The sequence below is a fragment of the Myxocyprinus asiaticus genome, chromosome 13, assembly GCF_019703515.2.
Source record: "Myxocyprinus asiaticus isolate MX2 ecotype Aquarium Trade chromosome 13, UBuf_Myxa_2, whole genome shotgun sequence".
Taxonomy (NCBI): Eukaryota; Metazoa; Chordata; class Actinopteri; order Cypriniformes; family Catostomidae; genus Myxocyprinus; species Myxocyprinus asiaticus.
In genome coordinates this window covers 36,482,069-36,506,197 of record NC_059356.1, presented here as the reverse complement: position 1 = coordinate 36,506,197, position 24,129 = coordinate 36,482,069, and the positions used below count along the sequence as shown (strand labels likewise).

General features: G+C 40.6%; 1 protein-coding gene across 2 annotated transcripts; it reads left to right on the top strand.

Annotated features, from left to right (window-relative positions):
- Window positions 1–1,031: 1,031 nt before the first annotated feature.
- LOC127449756 (ataxin-2-like protein) lies at window positions 1,032–24,116 on the top strand. Of its 2 annotated transcripts, XM_051713281.1 has the most exons (24): window positions 1,032–1,342; window positions 1,556–1,653; window positions 3,219–3,258; window positions 3,454–3,510; window positions 3,698–3,769; window positions 4,398–4,575; window positions 4,677–4,798; window positions 4,922–5,013; window positions 6,334–6,567; window positions 6,738–7,093; window positions 7,174–7,260; window positions 7,640–7,771; window positions 7,871–7,939; window positions 8,049–8,104; window positions 9,328–9,692; window positions 10,557–10,626; window positions 10,718–10,864; window positions 12,351–12,414; window positions 13,997–14,157; window positions 17,387–17,516; window positions 17,691–17,800; window positions 18,048–18,212; window positions 21,237–21,408; window positions 23,663–24,116. In XM_051713281.1, exons 1-24 carry the CDS (start codon window positions 1,322–1,324, stop codon window positions 23,716–23,718), a joined length of 3,054 nt encoding a protein of 1,017 aa, XP_051569241.1. In that variant the 5' UTR covers window positions 1,032–1,321; the 3' UTR covers window positions 23,719–24,116. The 2 variants fall into 2 exon arrangements, with proteins under 2 accessions (XP_051569241.1, XP_051569242.1); XM_051713282.1 differs by lacking the exons at window positions 1,032–1,342; window positions 1,556–1,653 and adding an exon at window positions 1,992–2,103.
- The last annotated feature ends 13 nt before the right edge of the window (window positions 24,117–24,129 follow it).

Here is a 24,129-nt window from a genome sequence, read left to right as displayed (position 1 = left end):
ACTTTACACAGAAGAGATTAGTAAGCAATATTATCACACAAAAATCAGGTTAATGTGCATATTGTGTAAATCTTATGGCTATACTTTTGAAAGGGATTGGATTGGCCCCATTCACTTCCATTGTAAGTGCTTCAATGTAACCCAAATTTGTTTTTTGGTTTTGTCCCTTCTTTAAAAAAAAAAAAAAAAAAAGACAAAATAAATGTTTGTGGTAATCAACATTATGCCACAAATGCTTTCAATTAAGCTTAACCTGTTGATGTGCATGACCCCTCCCCAGAACTGATGTCACTGCTTAAATTAGTTCATATATACTATATAGTCTAGTCAAAAAAAAAAGTTAATAATGTTGACATATTATAAAGATGTGTAATTTGTCAACATTATGAACAATTTTGAACAGCATACTATATGGTAAATGTGAAGTAATTTAAGCAAAGTAAAGTCAAACCCATGTGTGGTGTCGTATAAGCATCAACAGGTTAACTTGAACTGAACCCGGAATATTCCTTTAATTCTACACATCATTCACTCCATTGGCCCTGTGCTCCTCAAACCTCTGGTTGTGCCTTCTCTCTTTTCTCTCTGTCTGTGTTGGGACCGTGTGTTATGGTGGACACTGTTGCCCACACTCTGTAATTAGTGTCAGGTACTTCAGTGAGTTTAATGATGATGATAATAATATGATATAATATTATTATACTGAAACAATGTCTTGAGTCGTGTTTGTGTTAATATATAGGAGCATATCTTGTGATTTGATTGCCCACCCACATATAAAGAGCAGACAAATATAAAGGCTTCATTGTTCTTGTCTAATAATGCGTAGGGTGAGCTCTCTCATATAGGAATGATTAGTACAATTTAATGTTTTTGAATTTGTAAAGCCTTCTTGGCGCATGTACACAGGCGCTTGTTTTTCGAAGCGTGCTACCGTGTGGCCGCCGACGTGATGCTGCTCGTGTACGCCATTGCGTCATCATGCTACGTTCCACGACATTGTCCAATGACAATCGAGGAATTCTGAAGAAGAAGAAAAAAAAAAGAAAAACAGACCTCGCGTTTATCGCTGGCTAATCCGCGAGACGTGGTGCCGGTAATATTTAATAGAAAATAAGGCTCGTTATTTCTTTGTTTTCAGTTCATGACAGAATATCGCGCAGAACTGGTCTTTGGGCTGCAACGGAGAACACGATCGAACGGATTTGAGAATACTGCAGAAAAGCAAATAATACAGGACTAGCAGGCAGGCTAGTCGAGGCACTAGCTTGTCATAGGCAACTAGGGGAAATTTAGCGGGCTACCCATTTAGCGGCTAGTTATGTCTTTTCGCCGACAGAATGTGAGTATCACCTCTAAATAGTGTTATCAGTTTTATAAATTACACACATTATTCATATAAAAGTATTAAAATGAATAAGGACCAACGTATGCCACCCTCCCCCGATGCTCGGCTAGATCTGTTAATATACGTAAAAAAAAAAAAAAAAAATGTGTTTAATACTTGATCAGATGATTTGTGTCAGCACTTAAGAATTGATATGCTTTGTAACAGCAACCTGGACCCGGCGGCCGCAAAACATCCAATGGAACTTCAGGGTCCGTGGCTTCGTCAGTTTCAGGGAGCAACGCTAACAGACCCACCCCGGGAAGGTAAAGTGCACGTCGGGCTACTTCTCTCAGATAGTCCGCGGATTGTCATGTTAACTTGAGGCCTACCGGTTAAAGTGGGCGTGGTTAGAACGCATATATATAATTGATTCCTTTGAAGAAGGCCAATAGCACAGAACATTACTAAATAAGCCAGACCGTTAGCCAATCGTAGTAGACTATGTGATTGATGCGATTCTGGGCCAATTATTAATAAGATTTCGTAAGCATGACACACCCGCCCAGTGAACCAATAGAATTCAGTTCCTATCTGATTGCTATCTTTTCTAGCCCATGACTGCTTTTGGAGGCGGGTCATGGGACGGGATCAGCAGTTTTGTTGTTGTTTTTCGAGCCCATATGATTCAGTATTGTGTGCCGTGTTCGACTTTCAACTTGAGCTGCTTTAGAAAGACTCCTTCAACCAAGAGCCGGGATGCATATGACAAAAAAGTACAAACTATGTCTTTAATAATATATTTGATTGCTCGTAACGATAAGCCCGGAATGTGTACATTTGCGCACGTTAATGTCAAGCTGTTTGTCTTGTCTTCGATACGGCATTTGCTTGTGTTGTTAGCAGCACCGCTAACCCGCTTTGCCTTCTGACGTAACTAAAACACGCTCTTGTTTGCCGTTGTTTACTCTTTCAGATTGTTAAATGATCGTTTGTAATGACGATTTATCGAATTGAGTCAGAATATTGTTATTTTGTTTCGTGTGTACGAGTGTCCTTTTGTTTTACCTGGCGTTATTTTTAATCTCTGCTCGGCACACACATGTAACAGAAGATTGCAACACCGGCGTTGTCTCAAAATCTAGTGTGCTGTCTGCATATACAGCAATTTATGGGAACCACATGCGCGTTTCGAGTGTTTTTTTACGCCCCGAATGTTTTAAAGGGATAGTTCACCAAAAAATTCAAAAATCTGTCCTCATTTACTCACCTTCATGCCACCCCAGATGTGTATGATTTTTTTCTTCTGCTGAACACAAACGAGGATTTTTGGAAGAATATCTCAGCTCTGTAGGTCCATTCAATGCAAGTGAATGGTGACCAGAACTTTTAAGGTCCAAAAAGCATGTAAAGGCAGCTTAACAGTAATCCATAAAACTCCAGTGGTTTAATCCATGTTTCCAGAAGCGATATGATAGGTGTGAGTGAGAAATAGATCAATATTTAAATCCTGTTTACTATAAATGTATACTCTTATGCTGCCTTTGTGTGCTTTTTGGAGCTTCAAAGTTCTCGTCAGTATTCACTTGCAATGAATTGACCAACAGAGCTGAGATATTCTTCTGAAAATATTTGTTCAGCAGAAGAAAAAGTCATACGCATCTGAGATGGCATGAGGGTGAGTAAATGGTGAGAATTTTCATTTTTGGGTGACTTATTCCTTTAAGACACAGCCCATGAGTATAAATTAATGCTTCACATCAAGAAAACTTGTTTTTTTATGAGTCTGTTTTATGATTTGCATGATGTAAATAAACTCTTAAACAGTAATTTGATTTTGTTTGTGGTGCATTCTGTTTTCAATGTATGCTAACTATTGTCTTTTCTTTAGAAGCAGAAATTCGGTGAAGACTCCTTCACCATCACCATCTGTACGTAAATAAATTATTTTATTTTATGAGATTTTTCTTGTAGCATCCCATTTTAAGATAAAAAAAAAAAAACAATTACGACATCCTCTGAATAATATCCATCATCATTTGACCACCACACAATAATATTGAGAAATTCAGATGCTAGGTGCTTTAGATCTTTGGGTGCATCTAACTGTATTGCATCATGTTTAGGCTTTTGAGGGTGTGTACAACAACTCCCGGATGCTCCATTTTCTCACAGCTGTAGTGGTAAGTTTTTGAATGAAGGTAATTAATGCATAGTAATAAACAGTGACTGCACTTTGTTTTTGCCATGAGGATATGGCAATAAAAGAATAATAAAACTAAATGAACTGCCCTCCAATCAGAAATATAAGCTCCTGTAAGACAGATGTGGCTTATAACCCTCTCCTACTACATGCTTTTTTTCTTTCAGGGCTCCAGATGTGACGTTATGGTGAAGACTGGCAATGTTTATGAGGGAATCTTCAAGACTTTAAGCTCGCGTGTAAGTCTATTGACAAACACAGCTACATTGAATCCATTTTCAGAGTCTCTCTTTATTTTATTTTTTGATCCCCTTTTCTCTCCAATTTGGAATGCCCAATTCCCACTACTTAGTAGGTCCTCGTGGTAGCGCGGTTACTCACCTCAATCCGGGTGGCAGAGGACAAGTCTCAGTTGCATACACTTCTGAGACAGTCAATCCGCGTATCTTATCGCGTGGCTCGCTGTGCATGACACCATGGAGATTCACAGCATGTGGAGGCTCATGCTATTCTCCGCGATCCACACACAACTTACCACGTGCCCCATTGAGAGCGAGAACCACTAATCGCGACCACGAGGAGGTAACCCCATGTGACTCAACCCTCCCTAGCAACCAGGCCAATTTGGTTGCTTAGGAGACCTGGGTGGAGTCACTCAGCACACTTTGGATTCTAACTTGTGACTCCAGGGGTGGTAGACAGAGTCAGTACGCGCTGAGCTACCCAGGCCCCCCATTTTCTGAGTCTTACACTAAAGATGTAGTTATTGATTTCTACAATAATAAATGACAACCTAAAATCTATCTTATATGATTTTCATTCATTATGTCTTCATTAACTCCTCACTTGCATTACTTGCGTGTTTAGTGTGAACTGGTAGTGGATGCAGTGCACAAGTTGAAAAATGAGGAGGGGGATGGGGGTGGTGGTGGTGGAACACCTGTCCATCCCAGGAGAGAAGAGATCACAGACACCATGATCTTTAGCCCTAGTGACTTGGTCACCATGACCTGTAGAGATGTGGACCTCAACTACGCCACGCGAGGTGTGTGTTTGCAGTGAAGTTTACATGCACTTGAACCCAGTGCGAGTTTGAGTCTGGCATTGTAAGAAAGTGGAAATATTTTGAATGCTTTGTGTTTTTAGACACATTCACAGACTCTGCGATTGGCTCATCCCGAGTAAATGGTGACCACAGAGAGAAGGTCCTTCAGAGGTGGGATGGAGGTGACAGCAACGGAGAAAATTATGATCTCGAGGCAGATGCAGTAAGTTCTACACTTGCTCACGGACACTTGTGCGTTTGCAAATTAGTGCACTTTTGGAGTGAATGTCTTGAGGGGGGGGACGGGGGAATTTAATCTAAATGTGTGCTCTCTTTTCTCCATCAGGCTAATGGTTGGGATGCCAGCGAGATGTTCCGCTTCAATGAGGAGACCTATGGGGTGAAATCCACCTATGACTCCAGTCTCTCCATGTACACGTAAGTTTATGTTCTGTCAGTTTTAGACATAGTTGGCCTTTGAAAGCTCTGGTTTTATGTTAAGGTCAACATGAAATCAAAATTAACTCGTTTTCTTTTAATACATTTTTCTGTTATGATTATGCTCGAAGGCTAGTCTTTCATAAAAAAAAAACTGGTAAAAATATTCTTCTCAAACAATTGTTTTTTTTTTTTTTTTTTTTTTTTTTTTACGCTGACGTCGCCAAAGCCGCACAATGTTAACCAACAGCCAAGTAGAGTTTTAGCCATTGTTTTAGGCTACTTTTGTAGGTAATGCCGCCTTTCTGAAATCTTGCCAAAGATTGTTTTCTTGTTAACATCATACTGTAGGCATGACAACATTGGCAAATAATTATAGATTTGAAAAAGACACATTACCATTGAGGTATGTAGTGGTCCTCAAGACTGACTACAAGTTCACATTCAGGTTTGGCTCCATTGTAGTACAGAACAGCCACTTTCCACAGTCTTCAAGTATAGACTAATAAAATTAGGGATGTGCCAAAACCGATACTAGTATTGGAGATGGGTATGATACAGCGCTCATGTACTTGTGCTTGTAAAAATTCTCCGATACCAAAAAAACTTTACCATCTGACGTTGAATGTCATTGTGTTAATATTCAGCACACAAATAAAAAGCATGTTATGTCCTTGTGTGATTATTAAACCACAAAGGCTGCGATTAAATGAAATATAGTTTGCAAGTGCTGCACGCTTCAAATGTGAGCACTTGTGAATGTGTGGAACCAGTGTTGTGCTGACGCCAGCTGCTCAAACCTTTTTAGGGCTCCTTGGCATACACATGGAAAATAAATCAATAGTTATTGTATTATGTTAAGCAATCTCTCGCATCTCTATTGCTGTGTTATGCAGCACTTTATTTGACCAAAAAAACTCCAGTGTTGTATTTTGGATTGTGCTTTGCAGTTCTATATAAAAGCTCTTCATTTAATAAAAATAATGTTGAAAATTGTTCTATTTTGATTTCATGTTTTAATGAATTCATTTATTTAGATGACATTGATGACAAAGTTGAAATAAACTGTTGATATGGAATAAAAAAGGGACCAGTATCGACGCGCACCAAAAAGGAAGTATCAGTACTTGTATTCGTTAAAAAAAAAAAAAAATGGTATTGGGACATCCCCAGATGAAGTCCTGTGAAGGCTGTTTCATGTTAACTGTTTCGTGTTTGGCGGAATATGATGGATTTTTCTGTGTCAGGAAAACAATCCATGACCTTTAACATTGATGATAACACAAGAGAAAATATTAAATGATGCTTTTTTCCCTTTAGGGTTCCTTTAGAGCGGGGCAGCTCCGAGGGCTTCAGGCAGCGAGAGGCTCGAGCTGCTCGGTTGGCCACTGAGATTGAGGCTAGTTCACAGTACCGGCACAGGGTGTCACTGGAGAATGATGAGGGAAGAACTGAGGAGGAAAGATACAGTGCTGTGGTGCGGGACAGGGACCGGGATGGAGGAGAAAGAGAGAGGGGAAGAGATAGCCCTGGATTCTCCAGCGCTGGGAGCAGGTTCGACAATACCTGTGCATCTTTCTATTTTTCCTGTCTTTCTGTAATTTAAAGGGATTGTTAATCTTCTAAAGATTTACTGTAAGATATCTAATTATCAATTAGCATTCTAACATTTAAGTGTTATTTTAATATTATAACAATTATTGCTGTCTGTTTCTACATCTTAGGGATGGCAAATACATTCCTCTGCCCCAGCGGGCAAGGGAAAGAGAGATGGGAGTTTCTGGAAGAGGTGAGAGAGGTGGAGCTGTATCCACCCTTCCCAATCGAACAAATAGACCTGGCTCCTCAAGCTCCTCCCCCAGACCCCTCGCCTCAGGCAGCAGTCAGCCCAATCCTCCCACTGATAGGAGTAGCCCTCTGTCTGTCAGAGGATACTCTACACATCATTCCCAGAGCAGCCCACCTATACAGCCAAGCCCCTCAGAGTCTGGTCACTCCAGCCCCCCTTTCCCACACACACTCCCGCATTCGCTCTCACACCCACAGTCACTCTCTGATTCGGCCCGGCCTGTCAATGGAGGTAAGCGGTGTGTGCACATGTGCTTATGAATGAGTTGATGTTTGTGTGTTACTAATGTACATGTTATCGGCCTCTTATAGTGTCCTCGCGAATGTCGCCCAAGTCTCCAAGACCTGGACAGAGCAACAGAAACCTGCGTACCTCAAACTCGCACTCCTCCCCTACAGGTTACTATAAAACATGCACACAGGCTCACACGCTCTTGTCCTGTCCAGCTGAGCCTTATGGGCTTTTCTCTTTTAAGATATTAGGTATTATTTATTTATTGTTTTGCATGTTAAAGGGATACTTCATCAAAAAATTTATATTCTCTCATTTACTCACCCTCATGTTGTTCCAAACCCATACAATTTAATAATACAATCCTATCCCAGCTTAATATGCAAGGACATCTAGATGGTATCTATTTGTAGGTTGAATGTTAACACTGTGGTGCTATCAAAACATGCTCTGTTTGTTTGAGGATTCTGACTAGCCCGACACATTAACATTGGAAAGTGCTGTTCGCACAACAATTAACATGTCAACCTTTCTCTCTTTCTCCAGTCTCTCGTTCCCCTAAACCAGATGGTCCTTCCCAGGACCCTCCTCTGGCCACCTCTGCCTACCTGGATACCTCTTCAGTTACCATGGTGACCCCCAAACCCACTGGCCCCATCCCTTTGTTCCCTGTAGATGGTGAGAGCTTATTGTAAATAAGTAATTCCGCAGTGGTTACACACTGTTTGGGATTGTGCATGTGCTCAACTGTTTCACTCTTTCCCTGACACATTTTAGTGAATGAAATCCTGTCTAAGGAAAGGACGAAGAGTCCAGCTAGTCCTCAGGATGGCAAGAACATTAAGGGTAATTCAGATGTCAAGTTGTTTAATCTTAGTTATTTCACTACATGTGCTTAAAAGTTGGACTAGTGAATGTTCTTATGCTCTCTCTCTTTTTTGCATTGTGTCTTCAGTCCAGCAGAGATCACAACACCTTGAGGAGCTCCGTAGGTTTTATAATGATTTTAGGGTGAGTGTTTGTGTGTGCACTTTAAGCACTTAAAAAAGTATCACCATTAATTTGATCGTCTTTCCGCCCAACCCTGTGGCATGTAACTCTTCCAACACTGTTTGTGCTACAGACATGAATGTTACCCTCAATTTGTGTGTCTTGTTGAGGGGTGGTGTGCTATTACTTGTAATCAGACTCTACTTTCGCCATGTGGATGATAAAAGAACGGCCAAAGAAACCACTTAGACTTGCATTGAAGGGTGGACCCAAGCTGTATCTAGGGACCAAAATATCAGAGACTTGGGGGTTGGGGGTATTTTGACTCTGGATAGTAAGCATCTGCTTGGTAAAGCCCTAACAACCACTCAGGACACCTTAACAACCACCCAGAATGCCATACAATAAAAAAAAATAAAATAAAAAAAGACATTACCCTTACTTGATTGATTGAGTTTTTACAAGCATTTATTGTTTTTCAGTCAGATTAAGTCAGTTTCATTGAGCCAACATTTAGTTGGAATAGGTCAAATCAGTGTACTATTGAAGTTTTAACTAGATTTATTAGGCTCGCCAAACTCAATTTATGAAGGTTTATTTAAAGTTAGATTTCTTATGTTGGTCCAGCTTAATTTATTTGCGTAATCATTGCTATATGCCAGGTGAGCGAGTGTAAGTACAGTGAAAATGTTGCTCTGTCAATTTAATTGCACCAGTTTATTGAGCTAAGCAGCACTCAAATCAAACATCACTTGAAAGTGAAAGTCCATCCTCAACCTAAGCACAAGCACCATTCTTCACCACAATAGTATCCCCCAAAACTCCAGCCTAACAGACTCTTTTTAAATACCAATATAACAGAATATTACACATTAACATATCTCCTATTCTCATCTTACTCAAAAATGCAGAAAACAACACTTAATTTCAACACCTGTTCCCCCTATCCAGTCCTATGCAAAGCATGCTGGGAAATGGAAATCCCATGCCCAGTTTTATCAATGCTACATTAACACCACAAAAACTATTAATGTACTCCCAGCTCAAACGGATTAAGTGAACTTCAGTTTTACAAATTTAAATGGATAGAAGGCTTTAGTTAATTAAGTAAACTGAACAAGTTGCAAAAATCCTGTTTTTGGTTGTAGTATTGTGGCAGCTGGTTTTGCACAGACAATCAGCACTCACATTTTCTCAAGTAAATTTACATATTTTTACATTAAGAGATTTTTTTCTGGTTTCAGCTTCCATCTAGCTCCACCCCTTCCAGCCCCAACACTTCAACTACTCCCACTGACTCTGCCCAACCAATCCCTGCCCACAACACACAAACAGACCCCGCCCCTACTACAGAATCTAAATCTGCCTCGACCCCAACCTCAGCAGAGCTTCCAGCAGAGGAGAGAAGTAGAGAGACAAGTACCGAGGGGGCGGCAACCACCCCCCCTCCAGCAGCCACATCCATCTCTGCAACCTCTGCCCTATCTGGCCCTGCAATGCAAAATCAAATTGCAGAAGTGCAATCGGCAGGGACACCCCAGCCTGCGAGGACCCCAGGCAGTGAGGAGGGCATGCCAGAGACAGCCGAGAGATCGGAGGGCATGACTGAGTGAGTAGAACATTTGGAGAGCTGTATTTCATGTCCTTTTTGGGTTAAAAGGATAGTTTATCCAAAAATTATCATTTGATTCATGATTCACTGACAGAATTTGTTTGTGGGCGAACTATCCCTTTAATATTTGTGTGATTGATTTGTGTTTCATTTTCTGCATTAAAGGGATAGATCACCCAAAAATGAAAATTCTCATGATTTACTAACCCTCCTAGCATCCCAGATGTGTATGACTTCTGCTGAACACAAATTAAGATTTTTAGAAGAATATTTCATCTCTGTAGGTCCAAACAATGCCAGTGAATGGTGGCCAAAATTCTGATGCTCCAAAATCCACAGAAAGGGAGCATAAAAGTAAACCATATGACTCTAGTGGTTAAATTCATGTGTTCAGACATGATATGATAGGTGTGAGTGAGAAACAGATCAATATTTTAAAAAAATTTTATCCTCCCTGCCCAGTAGGGTGTGATATGCACGAAGAATATGAATCACCAAAAACAGGAGGAGAAAGTGAAGGAAAAAGGACTTAAATATTGATCTGTATCTCACCCACACCTATCATATCGCTTCTGAAGATATGGATTTAACCACCAGAGTCATCTGGAGTACTTATGTTGCCCTTATATGGATTGTGGAGCTTCAAAATTTTGGCACCCATTCACATGCATTGTATGGACATACAGAGCTGAGATATTCTTCTAAAAATCTTCGTCTGTGTTCAGCAGAAGAAAGAAAGTAATTCACATCTGGGATGGCATGAGGGTGAGTAAATGATGCGAGATTTTTCATTTTTGGGTGAACTATCCCTTTAAGTCTGTTGTTGGCTACTAGAATTTAATATTGTGTTTTCCTCTGCAGTCAATTGAAGAAATCTACACTCAACCCCAACGCCAAAGAGTTCAACCCCACCAAGGCCCCTCTCAGTATGGTGAGAGCACTTATTCTTGCTATTTAGCATCCACTAAACGGCTGTTGAAGTCTGTAGGTTTGCCCCTCATGTGTCATGTCTACTTGTGCAGGTGAAGCCCTCAGCCACTCCCACCCCACCACGGCCAACCCCGCCCAGCCCCACAGTGGTGCTACAGCCTCCACCAGGCCAGGGAGCCATTTACACCCAGTATCTGAGCTACGTCTCGCCTATCCAGATACAGGGTCACTCTGTACAGGTGCTTTATTTTTTGTGGTCTCAATCTATACACTGAAACTGTCAATTTTTCTGTAAAAGTTAGAGGTAGACCGATATATCTGTTTTAGCTATTAATCAGTGCCGATAGTTGCTTTTTGGAAATACCGTTATCGGCAAAAATCTGTGGCAATATTTATCGATAGTTTTTTCATTTCGTCATTTCAAAAGAGTCCCCGGTGTGTTTCAGATGCGTTTATACTTAAGTCCTGCGTTATGTACCAAATCTGAATTTTTCTGGTTATTTTTTGGTACTTTGGTTGAACAATAAACTCCATCTGGGATTTTATTCATTTAGGACTCTTTAGGCCCTTTCACACCTACAGTCCTTTTTCCCTTAGTAACTTTCTAGATGAGAACTCTGAGAAACGGAGCACCCGAGGAGATTTTTCCCCTATGGCATTCACATTCATAAAGTACCATCGTAGTAACGTTATCTAGTATCAACCACCTTTATTCTGACGTTATTTGCATGTGCTTGTCAACGGCAATAACAACAAAATCAACAGCACAGGAGAATGCCGGGATCGGAGCTACACTTATGTTTTATGTTGGATGAATGGAACTCTCTGAACAGTTTAAAAGGCATCTTATTTCATCCATCCTTATACAGCCTCAGAAGGCAGCATTTTCCAGTTTTTGAACGCAGCCAGTGTCTTCAGGTTACAGTTTAAACTGCGCTCGTGAGCCACACGTGCGGTGCTCCGTGCTGCAGCCGGAGTGAGAGATGAGGAAGCAGCGAAAAGCGCTCTAACCACTCTGCACATGCTGAACTCGGCAGACAGCATGTTGAAAATGCACTGTAAACCTATTTATTAACAAAGTGTTTTACAATGTAAGCTTTTATGACTCACACAGTACAGATGCGATAAACTCAAAAGCGTGTCTCCCGATGAAGTCACACACACATACACATGTGAAATGGGTGATTCTCTTTGGATACTTTATTTCTGTTAAGGGAATTGTAAAATTAGCGCAGTCCTCTCAGTAGCAGGCTAGCAACTAGTTTGTTTACTATGGCAGCTGTGGTGCTCCTCTCCTTTCTCAATACAGGTTTTTGTCCAATCACAGGCTGCAGCACCTCCCACAGTCCCTATATGTCCCAAAATATCTACCCTGGAGTAGGAGCTAAAAATGTCCCCTAAAACGGCTTTGAAGGAACTATAGTTAATTTGGTGCGAAAGCGATGAAAAGCACTAGTCCCGTGGAAAATTACCTAAAACAGGCTTTAGTGCCGCCAGTGGGAAAGGCCCTTTTGTCCGTGCCCGTCATAGTAAGGAAAACTAAGATATTTTTGACATTCAATAAATCCATTTTAAAAACTATTGACCAATAAATTGGTTATCAGCCTTTCCCACCACCTTAGTTATCGGTATCAGCAAAATCCACTATTGGTCGACCTCTAGTTAAAACATTTTCTAAGATATTTGTAGAGTACTTTGCATTATAAGAGTTGTTTTCTTGTGTAGGCACCTCAGATGTACCCATATGCCATGACAACTGTCAGTCAAGGGAAGTACCCAAGAACTAAAGGTAATGCTCACACAAACTCAGCAAAAAAAGAAACGTCCCTTTTTCAGGACACTGTATTTTAAAGAATTTTGTACAAATCTAAATAACTTTACAGATCTTTTTTGTAAAGGGTTTAAACAATGTTTTCCATGCTTGTTCAATGAACCATAAACAATTAATGAACATGCACCTGTGGAACGGTCGTTAAGACACTAACAGCTTACAGACGGTAGGTAATTAAGGTCACATTTATAAAAAACTTAGGACACTAAAGTGACCTTTCTACTGACTCTGAAAAACACCAAAAGAAAGATGCCCAGGGTCCCTGCTCATCTGCATGAACGTGCCTTAGGCATGCTGCATGGAGGCATGAGGACTGCAGATGTGGTCAGGGCAATAAATTGCAATGTTCCGTACTGTGAGACGCCTAAGACAGCACTACAGGGAGACAGGAAGGACAGCTGATCGTCCTCGCTGTGGCAGACCACGTGTAACAACACCTGCACAGGATCGGTACATCTGAATCACACCTGCGGGACAGGTACAGGATGGCAACAACAACAGCCCGAGTTACACCAGGATCGCACAATCCCTCCATCAGTGCTCAGACTGTCCACAATAGGCTGAGAGAGGCAGGATTGAGGGCTTGTAGGCCTGTTGTAAGGCAGGTCCTTACCAGACATCACCGGCAACAACGTCGCCTATGGGCATAAACCCACCTCCGCTGGACCAGACAGGACTGGCAAAAAGTGCTCTTCACTGACGAGTCCTGGTTTTGCCTCACCAGGGGTGATGGTCGGACTCGCGTTTATTGAAGGAATGAGCGTTACACCGAGGCCTGTACTCTGGAGTGGGATCGATTTGGAGGGTCCATCATGGTCTGGGGCGGTGTGTGTCAGCATCATCGGACTGAACTTGTTGTCATTGCAGGCAATCTCAACGCTGTGCGTTACAGGGAAGACATCCTCCTCCCTCATGTGGTACCCTTCCTGCAGGCTCATCCTGACATGACCCTCCAGCATGACAATGCCACCAGCCATACTGCTCGTTCTGTGCATGATTTCCTACAAGACAGGAATGTCAGTGTTCTGCCATGGCCAGCAAAGAGCCCAGATCTCAATCTCATTGAGCACGTCTGGGACCTGTTGGATTGGAGGGAGAGGGCTAGGGCCATTCCCCCCAGAAATATCCAGGAAATTGCAAGTGCCTTGGTGGAAGAGTGAGGTAACATCTCGCAGCAAAAAGTGGCAAATCTGGTGCAGACCATGAGGAGGAGGTGCACTGCAGTACTTAATGCAGCTGGTGGCCACACCAGATACTGACTGTTACTTTTGATTTTGACCCCCCCCACCCCCATATCCATTTCTGATAGTCACGTGTCTGTGAAACTTTTTCAGTTTATGTCTTTGTTGTTGAATCTTTGTTCCTACAAATATTTACACATGTTAAGTTTGCTGAAAATAAAAGCAGCTGAAAGTGAGAGGATGTTTCTTTTTTTGCTGAGTTTACATGCATTCAAGTTTCTTAAATGATTTTTACTGAGCAGTCATTTACATACACAAACATGCATGCTCATGTGTTGCGTTCACCATTTGTCTCTCAGGTTCAGGGGTGAACCCTCGTCCAGACCACAGCTCTTCAGCGCCCCCTATGATGCAGGCAGCTGCATCAGCAGCAGGACCTCCTCTGGTGGCCTCTCCATACCCTCCCTCATATCTACAGTATAACCAGGTCATACAAGCCATGCCGCACTACCCTGGACAGGTACCTGATTACATCACACATTCTCAGAAATTATTTCTGTTAAAACCAAGGCTGTCAATCACTAAATTAATTACACTTGATGCAGATTTTGTTTCAAATTAAACTGTTTGCATGTGCATCTGAAAAGGCCCCCAAATACACACAATTCTATATAGTAATAGAAATATTTATAATTGAAATAATTTAGACATTCATTAATAGCATTGTTTTAGACCAGGGGTCTGCAACCTTTTTGACATGGAGTGCCATTTTTATTTATTTATTTTTCCTGGTCAATGGCTGTGCCGACACAGTGTGTTTTCATTAGCTGAATGGGAGGCTAAATGCATTAAAGTGTGACGAGACTTGCACTGCGCATGCAAGCCATTCACGCATCACAAGCCGATCAACTATTTAGCCCTTTTTGGTGAATTGCATCTGCAAAATCCTAAAAGGTTATTTCCAGGTTTGATGTATATTTTGAATAGACTCAGATTTTTGAACACCACGATGTAGGTTTATGTTTTCTCTTTTAATTGTTTAATGTAATTTTGAGTGTGACCATGGGTGGGTGTACCTGTATGCTGGGTTGGAAATGTCAAGGATTAATAGTGGTGTTTTCCTTAATCACGTGTTGTTCTGAAAGCAAAAATAAACAAATGAAACACTGAATATAGGCTGTTATCCACGTAGCTTGACCGTAGCAAAGCAGGCGCGTTTACTTGCGTGATTAACTTGTGTGCAGTCACATTTTTTTGTATACTTTTTGTTTAGCCTCCCATTCAGATCATGAGGAAGGATTACATCAAGATGTAGATTGGAATGCAGGTGCAGAATTCATATAAATAAAATAGACTACTTCTCTCTCACCGTTGCTGGTGTACCAGTGATTACCTCTCTGCGTGCCATATGTTGCAGACCCCTGATTTAGACATTACAAAAGGTTTCAAGTCCATATTAGTGATGTGCTAAACTATACATTTTCATAATCGACAAGCCGATCGGTTGTTTGAATGACTAGTCTGTGTTAAGGATAATGTATAATTAGGCACCATTATGTTCATGTGACCCAAGATGTGTTTCAGAAATATAAACGGATGCCAAGTGCAGCATTTCAACATGGTAACTAACGAATATTCAACAAATAAATAGTCTAAGAAGCGTATAACTGTGAAAATTGCGGTTACTCAACATCTAGTTCACGAAATCCTGCAGTTTAAACTTTTTTTTTTTTTTTTTTTTTCTGAAATTTGAATCTGGATTTGACATCCAACATTGATTGTCTGTATTGTTGATGCAGAGCTTTGCTGAAACAGTGCATAAATAGACTAAATCTAGTCTGAAACTTCTGTCAGAGGGTTTGCTGACTGTTATTCACTTTTAAGCACAGCGATGCAGAAATGCCCTCCAAGAGGTTGGGTCTCTAAATGAATTTGAGAATTGCATCTCCCATTAAAACCACCACTTCTGGTGGCCTGGGTAGCTCAGCGAGTAAAGACGCTGTCTACCACCCCTGGAGTCACGAGTTCGAATACAGGGTGTGCTGAGTGACTCCAGCCAGGTCTCCTAAGCAACCAAATTGGCCCGGTTGCTAGGGAGGGTAGAGTCACATTGGGTAACCTCCTTGTGGTCTCTATAATGTGGTTCTGGCTCTCGGTGGGGTGCTTGGTGAGTTGTGTGTGGGCCTCCGTGCTACATCTCCGTGGTAACACGCTCAACAAGCCACATAATAAGATTCACGGATTGACGGTCTCAGACGCAAAGGCGACTGAGATTCATCCTCCGCCATCCGGATTGAGGGGAGTCACTATGCCACTATGAGGACTTAGAGCGCATTGGGCATTCCAAATTGGGGAGAAAAAGGGATAAAAAGAAAAACATATCTAAAAATGTCAGTGTTAGTAGTCGACCTCACCTCAACTAGTCAGTTGTTGGACGACTAGTCTATTAGTTGACCACCTTGGCACGTCTCTAGTCAATCTATTGTTTGCGGTAACACTTTACAATAAGGTTCCATTTGTTAACATTAGTAAATGCATTCGTTGTCATGAATAAACAATTAACAATATATTTGTTACAGCATTTATTAATCTTCGTTAATGTAAGTCAATAAAAATGCAGTTGTTCATTGTTAGTTCATAGTGCATTAATGTTAACTAACACAAATTTTGATTTTAAAAATGTATTGGTATGTTGAAATTAACATGAACTGGGGCCTGGGTAGCTCAGTGGTAAAAGACGCAGGCTACCACCCCTGGAGTTCGCTACTTCAAATCCCAGGGCGTGCTGAGTGACTCCAGCCAGGTCTCCTAAGCAACCAAATTGGCCCGGTTGCTAGGGAGGGTAGAGTCACATGGGGTAACCTTGTGGTCGTTATAATGTGGTTCGTTCTCGGTGGGGCGAGTGGTGAGTTGAGCGTGGATGCCTCCACACGCGCTGTGTCTCCGTGGCAATGCGCTCAAGCCACGTGATAAGATGCGCGTGTTGGCGGTCTCAGACGCAGAGGCAACTGGGATTCGTCCTCCGCCACCTGGATTGAGGCAAATCACTACCTGACCACGAGGACTTAAAAGCACATTGGGAATTGGGCATTCCAAATTAGGGAGAGAAGAATAAAAAAAATTTACATGAACTAAAATTAATAAATTATTAAGTATTGTTCATTGTTAGTTCATGTTAACTAATATTAACAAATAGAACCTTACTGTAAAGTGTAACCTTGTTTGCTTTATTCTGTCATACACAACATTAACTGGCCTACCATACACAGTTCATGCGCGTTCTTGCGCTTTGAGCGTTTCACTGTTTGCTCTGCGTTTCAGTGGTTTTCAGCGTCTCTAGCCATAAACCTTGTGTTTTTAGGACGCTGTGTCAAGTTAAATGTAGTTTGAAACGTCTCGAGACCCCTGCATGCTACTTCGAACAGCTGTTGGTTTATCTGTACAGCTGGAGTTTTGCTAACTGCCCCCTGCTGACTGAGACTCGCAAAAACATAGAGGTGGCACTTCAAGCTTGAACTGCTCCGTTGGTAGGAAAGCTCCTTATACAATATTGTCAGGGGCCATGATTAAGTGCCTATTTTTAATGCATAGTTTTATTTTTTTATTAAATCGCACTTAAATATCGTGTTAAATTTACAGCATTAATTAATGATTCCTTTCAAAACATGTAGTATACAATTAAACAAACACGCTTTGAACTTCAGGATATTTTGTGTCGCTATTTCATGTCTTTCTCTTCATGCTTTCAGATGTACTCCATGCTCCAGGGTGGACCACGGATGCTGGGATCAGTAGGGCACCCACAGGCACTGGGTCACCCTGGCCCCCAGTATCCTGGCCAGACTGAGGGACCACCAGCACCTCAGCAGGGCATGTATGGTAAGTTAAGAAAAACACAAAGGCCATGGAAGTCAGAGACACTGTAGGCGTAGAATTCAGTGCCAAATCATTTTTATGGATTTTATGGATTCGGTTAATTTGTATTCATTGTTCTTCTACGATGATATCATCAACATATGAATGATTGCGTTTCTTCTTTCCTCTCTGCTTCAGCTCCACAGTCGTTCTCTCATCACTCTGGTTCCATGCACCCCCCTCAGCCTTCCAGCACCCCCACTGGCAGCCAGCCTCCCCCTCAGCACCCCACCCCCAGTCCAGGACAGGTAAATCCACTTTGCAATAACCTAATTTACTTTTGAGTGGGAGCATATTGAATGGTTGATTTGTTCTTATGCAACATTAATGAGCTTTCTTTTGTGTTATATATGATGTAAACTATACTCTAAATATTCCAAGTCAGTATGATTTAAAATGTTGAATTAGTCTTCCATGAGAGATCCTCAAAAGTGACTGTGGGTTAGTATAATTCCAGACTAGATCTACAGTATGTTAACTGTCTTTCTTTTATAGTCCGGTCAGTCTGGGCCTCAGTCTCTGTACCACTCTGGGCCACTGTCAGCCCCCACGCCCCCTGGACACAGCTCCCCGCAGGCTTCCTTTTCCCTTCAGGGCTACAGCCTGCCTGGACACCAACCCCTGCCTCACCCTTACTCCTCCCTAGGACAGCTTACACAGGTAATGTCCAGTATTGCACAATAAACACCTGTATTCCAGATGGATGTTGTAATTGGGTTTCTTGTTAAAGGGGTCATGAAATGCTCCTTTTTTTTTATTTATAGTGTATTATCTTCCCTGAGATCCAATGATAATGTTAGTAAAGGTTTATTTTTATTTTTTTTTTGCATTAAATCAGTCTTAATTTAGTAATATATGATCATTTTCCACCCTGTCTCAGGCCCTCTGTCTGAACGCTCTGTTTTGTCCTTGGCTTTAAACGTAAACGCCCACTGTTCTAATTGGATAACATTGTGCAGCCCCTCAAATTCATCCATATTTGAAACTCAATCAGAAGAGAATGAACAGACTCCACAAGACCACAACATTTATAAAACTAAGGGCCTGTTTACACTTGGTCACTTCATGCGTTTTTACTGAACGGATTGCTATCCAATTGAATAAGCACATTCCATTATTGCATATATTATTGCATAGAGCATTCCTATCCAGGCTGTTAAAAAAAAAAAAAAGAGCATTTCATTTTCAACTATTGTGCATAAAATAAATAAATAAAAAGTTTTAGTCGGTCCATATTCTCAAATGTTAAGTCAAAAGTAAAATGAGGGGGGAAAACGCTTCAATAGACCATTCACATGGTGTTACACTTGCACTGATTCCTACTACTCCAGACTCAAGCTTCATAATAACTGCGAAATACCACATTGTTTTTTATTCAGTACAGTTGTATGTAGAGTAGCAATATTCACAGATAGCAGTGGTATTCGGCTGAACTCAGTGGTGAAGCGGCTCAGACTATGAGCCCAGGCCAGGGGCTGTTCAAACAGATGGAACAACAAACTGGAACCGAACACGAGGATCTCGAGACACATTTCCAAGTTCAACATCTTTCCTGACAAAGCATTTAAACAACTCATTACTTAATCTGAGAAACGCTTATAAGAGAGCAAGACGCAGTGGCCAAAGACTTCCTACTGTAAGGGGCTGTTCACACCGAACGCTTTTGCAACCATCCATTTTTTTTCTATGTAAACATGCGCTAGACAAATGTCTTTGTTTCCCTTTGTTTTTGTTTATTCAGTGTCTCGTGCAGGAGTGCTGTTTTTTTTAGATGTCTAATTAAAAAGCGCTTTAAAAGCATATTGAGACACCTGCTTTCTGTTAAACTGTATTTGTTGCGCTGTGTCTAGCCTTTTTTTGCACAAGAATGTGATTTTGATCTGAAGTGATACTACAGTGAGGATACATTTTTATTGAAATCGGAAGCATTTCTGATTTGTTTATATGTTTCTCTCAGCTGCATGAAGATATTAATTTGCTTTCTCACATCACTAGCTTTAAATATCCAACTTAGCTGGCTAACGAATGCATAAACGTGACCTCATGGATATAAACTAATGCTGTAGATGGTAACAATCGTGACATTTAAACATTTGGGGAGAACTTGTCTATTTTTGTCACATTGTTCTAACCGCTTGAGGTTAGCTTTAATGTTAGCGTCCTCTCAGCCTTGTCGGCAAACATACTGCTGTTCTCTACTAATGCAGCATCTAGTCAACAAATGAATGTGTTTATAATGATATGACAGCGTGTACTGTATGCATACCTTTTCGTTGTTGTTGTTTTTTTAAATCCGCATCTGAAGTGTTCCACTCCATGCAGAGTGTAGTCTCGTGTCAAAACAAACACCACAAGGCACCAGTGAAGTGATAGTTTTTATTTCGCCTCTAGAGGCCGCTCTCATACTTTATAATGACAGTGGACCCTTCCCAGCTGCTCCAGCACCAGACACAATGGGGAAAAACTACCGGTGTGGATTTCTGCCGTTAACCAATAGTTCCTGAAATCTGTTATCGGCAAAACAGATATATCGGTCGACCTCTATTTACAGATGACGTGCATCCAACAGATTGCATCCGAATATATAACTGTTCATCTCAAGCACAACTGTTAACACTCACACCCTGTCTACACCTGACGTGAGAGTCGTGTCAAAAGCAATAGAACCATTATAATCAATGATGCTGTCTACCATGGAAGCGTCCGTTGCGGTACATCGTGGTGGGTGACCGTATGTCCCATTTTGCAATGCACGTGCTGGCGCTACTACGGTTTAGAAAGTTTGTCGAAGTGCCCAGTGTAAACAGTGTGTCAGCACCAAAAAGTATCAAACAGTCATGACATTTGAAATATTCATGAATGGAACTGTTTACTTATGTTTTTGATCCAGTCGAAGTGTTTTAACTTCTCCATCCTTCAATAACAATTCCTTAGCAAAGCTTGAATCGTTTTATGACTGGTTCACAAGCAATCACACTGTTATGAGTCGACATAACATGCAATCCACACTGAAGACACATCCACATGACGCGCACACAGTCCAATGCACAATGAAGACGCATACATCCAGTATCATCCTGCACTGAAATACGTCGCTGTAAACGCATCAACTGTCAAAGACATACATATGGTGTGTGTTTACATACACCAACAATTAAAAATAGCACAGATGGTCGGGTTAGGCCACACTAGGCCTGTTTGTCCTACTCTCTCGGAGTATGAACTGAGTCCCAGTGGGCGGGTCCAAAGGTACAGTGATGTAAAGTAGGCGTTGATGTTGCTATAGAGGCAGTCATGAATTAATGAGTACCCTTTGTGACATCGCAATTTTATGGAAGTAGAGAACGAGGCATTTTGGCAGCTTTGATTTAATAAAAGCTTTTATTGTATTGGGGACTAAGTTTTGAGTACTGAAATTCACAGTATATTTTTATAATAGAAAGACCTCTTTGTAAAAATATCAAGGAAAATTTGATTCCTCATGACGTGACCCCACCCCTTTAAAGATTAATATTCATAATATGTAAATAAAAAGAGGTCTTGAAGTAAAAGTGATTATTAGTAGTAGTAGTTTTGACTTAAGAATTAGGTTTAAATAGTTTCTGAGAGAGTATTATGTTTTCTGTCTATCATTTTAGTAAATGGTAATCCAATTTTGCTGACTAACATCTCTCTTTCTCTCAGGCTCATGTTGCAGGTGCTCTCTCGGGTCCTCACCACTCTGGAGGTCACGGCCCACCGCCAGTGATGTTGCTCCATGCACCGCCTCCCCAACAGGGTTCTGGCCCCCAGCACGGTCCTCCCCCACCCCAACAGGGACCCCACCAGCACTTCACCTACATTGGACCACCTCAGGGTGAGTTTCCTGCACTAGAGAACATTAAGCTCAACTTAAGAAACCACAAATGACCTGTAAGTGGAAGTTGTAACTTTCATATTGTTCATTCTGTAAGTTTTATATCAAGTATTTTCTGTCCTCAATGAAAGTGAAGTGCTGCATGATGTAGCCAAACCACAACCTAACATATTTGATATTTATAAATAGAAATGAGAGGTTTTATCACTTATTTCAAATAGCTCCAAGTTGATAAATGAATTTTATTAGCAGAACCAGACTGAATCTACAGACTTCTCTTGCATTTTTTTGTACTTATTTAGGGGTAGAATCTGCGGAATCGATCAGTGGTTGACCGATAGATCGCGGAGGCCTATATTTGGTATTTTTAAATTAACAGGATCTGCCAATTAGTTTCTCAAGCCACAAGCCATCTGAGACATGTAAATGACCAATCGCGGTACGTTTTGTTGTTGCGTGCCATCGTGTTACTACAATAATAGACCGACGTGCAGCAGCATCTCTTTTAAACTGTCCTGCGTATCAGAGCCGTGATAGACTTGCATGAGCTCATGATGTTTGAAGTGCTCACACGTTTCACTTTCCCTCTCTCTTTCTCCACAACAATACCTTTTTACTTTTAACTGTCCTGTCTAATGATATAAAGGCAAGTATTAATACAACTTCTTTCATATACCATCTGGAAATATGCTGAGATCTCATTTAAAAGGATGTAACTTACAAACCTCACAATTCTTGTGCAAATCCAGCATTTCTTCCTGTGTGAGTGCTCATATGTCTTCCTCTGAAGAGTGTATTCTATCAGCCTGGATCATAACTCTATTCCTCTGGCTCACAATTGTTGCATGATGGTCAGTCTGTGACACTCCAAGCAGGTGATCCGGGCCCTGTAAACAAAACTGTCAGGAGTTTGTTGCTAGCTGGATCCGCACTAATGTGTGAGAGATACTTGAAAGTAAAAGTGCTTCATGTTCGGAATGAGTAAATGTCATATTCACCGTGCACTTTATGTCAAATTAGTTTGATTCTGTCTTTTGTGAGAAAATGCTAATGCATACATGCCATTAGTGGTTGCTGCACTACTATGTGCACTGTTGTTATTTCCTTCTTCCTAATATGTTAAGTTTCTTTATGTCCAATCAAATGACTAAAATGGGAAGACTAAACAAAATAGGAGAGACTGCTGTCTACCATATAAAACGCACAATCTTTATATATATATATATATATATATATATATATATTTCTCCTGAGGTTACCTGTGGGTTTTTTTGTATCCCAAACAATTCTTCTGGCAGTTGTGGCTGAAATCTTTCTTCCCCGAATGTTCCACTTCTTAATAAGTGTTTGAACAGTACTGACTGCCATTTTCAAGGCTTTGGATATCTTTTTATATCCTTTTCCATCTTTATATAGTCCCATTACCTTGTTACGCAGGTCTTTTGACAGTTCTTTTCTGCTCCCCATGACTCAGTATCTAGCCTGCTCAGTGCATCCACGTGAGAGCTAACAAACTCATTGACTATTTATACACAGACACTAATTGCAATTTAAAAAGCCACAGGTGTGGGAAATTAACCTTTAATTTCCATTTAAACCTGTGTGTCACCTTGTGTGTCTGTAACAAGGCCAAACATTCAAGGGTATGTAAACTTTTGATCAGGGCCATTTGGGTGATTTCTGTTATCATTATGATTTACTATGTGATAATAAATGGCTTCATATGATCACTATCCTTAAAGACAGTTTTTTTTATTTTATTTTTTTCAAAATCAATGCCAAAATTTCACAATTTCTGCCAGGGTATGCAAACTTTTGAGCACAACTGTGTGTGTGTGTGTGTGTGTGTGTGTGTGTGTGTGTGTGTATGTATATATATATATATATATAATATAATTTATTTTATTTTTTTTTAGATTATATTTTTGTTAGTTTTGTGTGAAATTAAGCACTTTAAAAAAAAAAGTTTAATTAAATATGGTAAAATAATTAACAGAACTGAGATTACTACACTCTTATTTGTAGGAATATATACAGTATATAACTTTGCAAATGGTGGGTGATCCAAATCTGTGGAGTGCTTTGCATGCAGATTCTGTATGGGCCTGGTTAAGTCATGTTATGGCAGTGCTGTTTAGAAGTAATCTAGAGACTATTGTCCAGTCCTTGCAGGCATATTTACCTCCTTTTTACTTTATTTTTAGATCTAAGTGTCTGAAATATTTGTAAAATGATTTTTATTTTATTTTTTCAGTCTCTGTGCAGGCTCACCCTCCTCAGCAGATTCCTTTCCACCCTCCTGGAAACTGACAGTGACTTGATGACTGAAATGGAGCTAGACAGAGAGACTCTCTGTAGAGTGTGTGATCACACTCTCATATGTACATACTCCCCACCTGCTCTAAGAATGAAAAAAATATTTTGTTTTTATTCATACCTCTGGCAAGACTGAATGTGCTTGTTTTACTCTTTCATTTTTTATTTGAGTGGACACATAGTGTCTAAAGCAGAAAGAGGGCATGAGTGAGTGTGTGAGAGAGCCAAAACTCAAATAAAAAGGGAATAAAAGAGGGACATTTTATAAAAAATACTATGACCTCTCCCTTTGTCCTCAACCCCCTTATTAAATAAATAAACAAATGGTTAAAAAAAAGAACAAAAAAATACAAAAAAAAAGTGTACAAAAATAAATAAATTTTTAAACTCTCCCCATGTGTTTGG

Coding starts and splice junctions, on each gene's coding strand:
- LOC127449756 (XM_051713281.1), top strand. CDS start 1,322: ATGTCTTTTCGCCGACAGAAT. Junction 3,259..3,453: donor CTCCTTCACCATCACCATCT/GTACGTAAATAA, acceptor CATCATGTTTAG/GCTTTTGAGGGTGTGTACAA. Junction 14,158..17,386: donor TGCCGCACTACCCTGGACAG/GTACCTGATTAC, acceptor TCATGCTTTCAG/ATGTACTCCATGCTCCAGGG.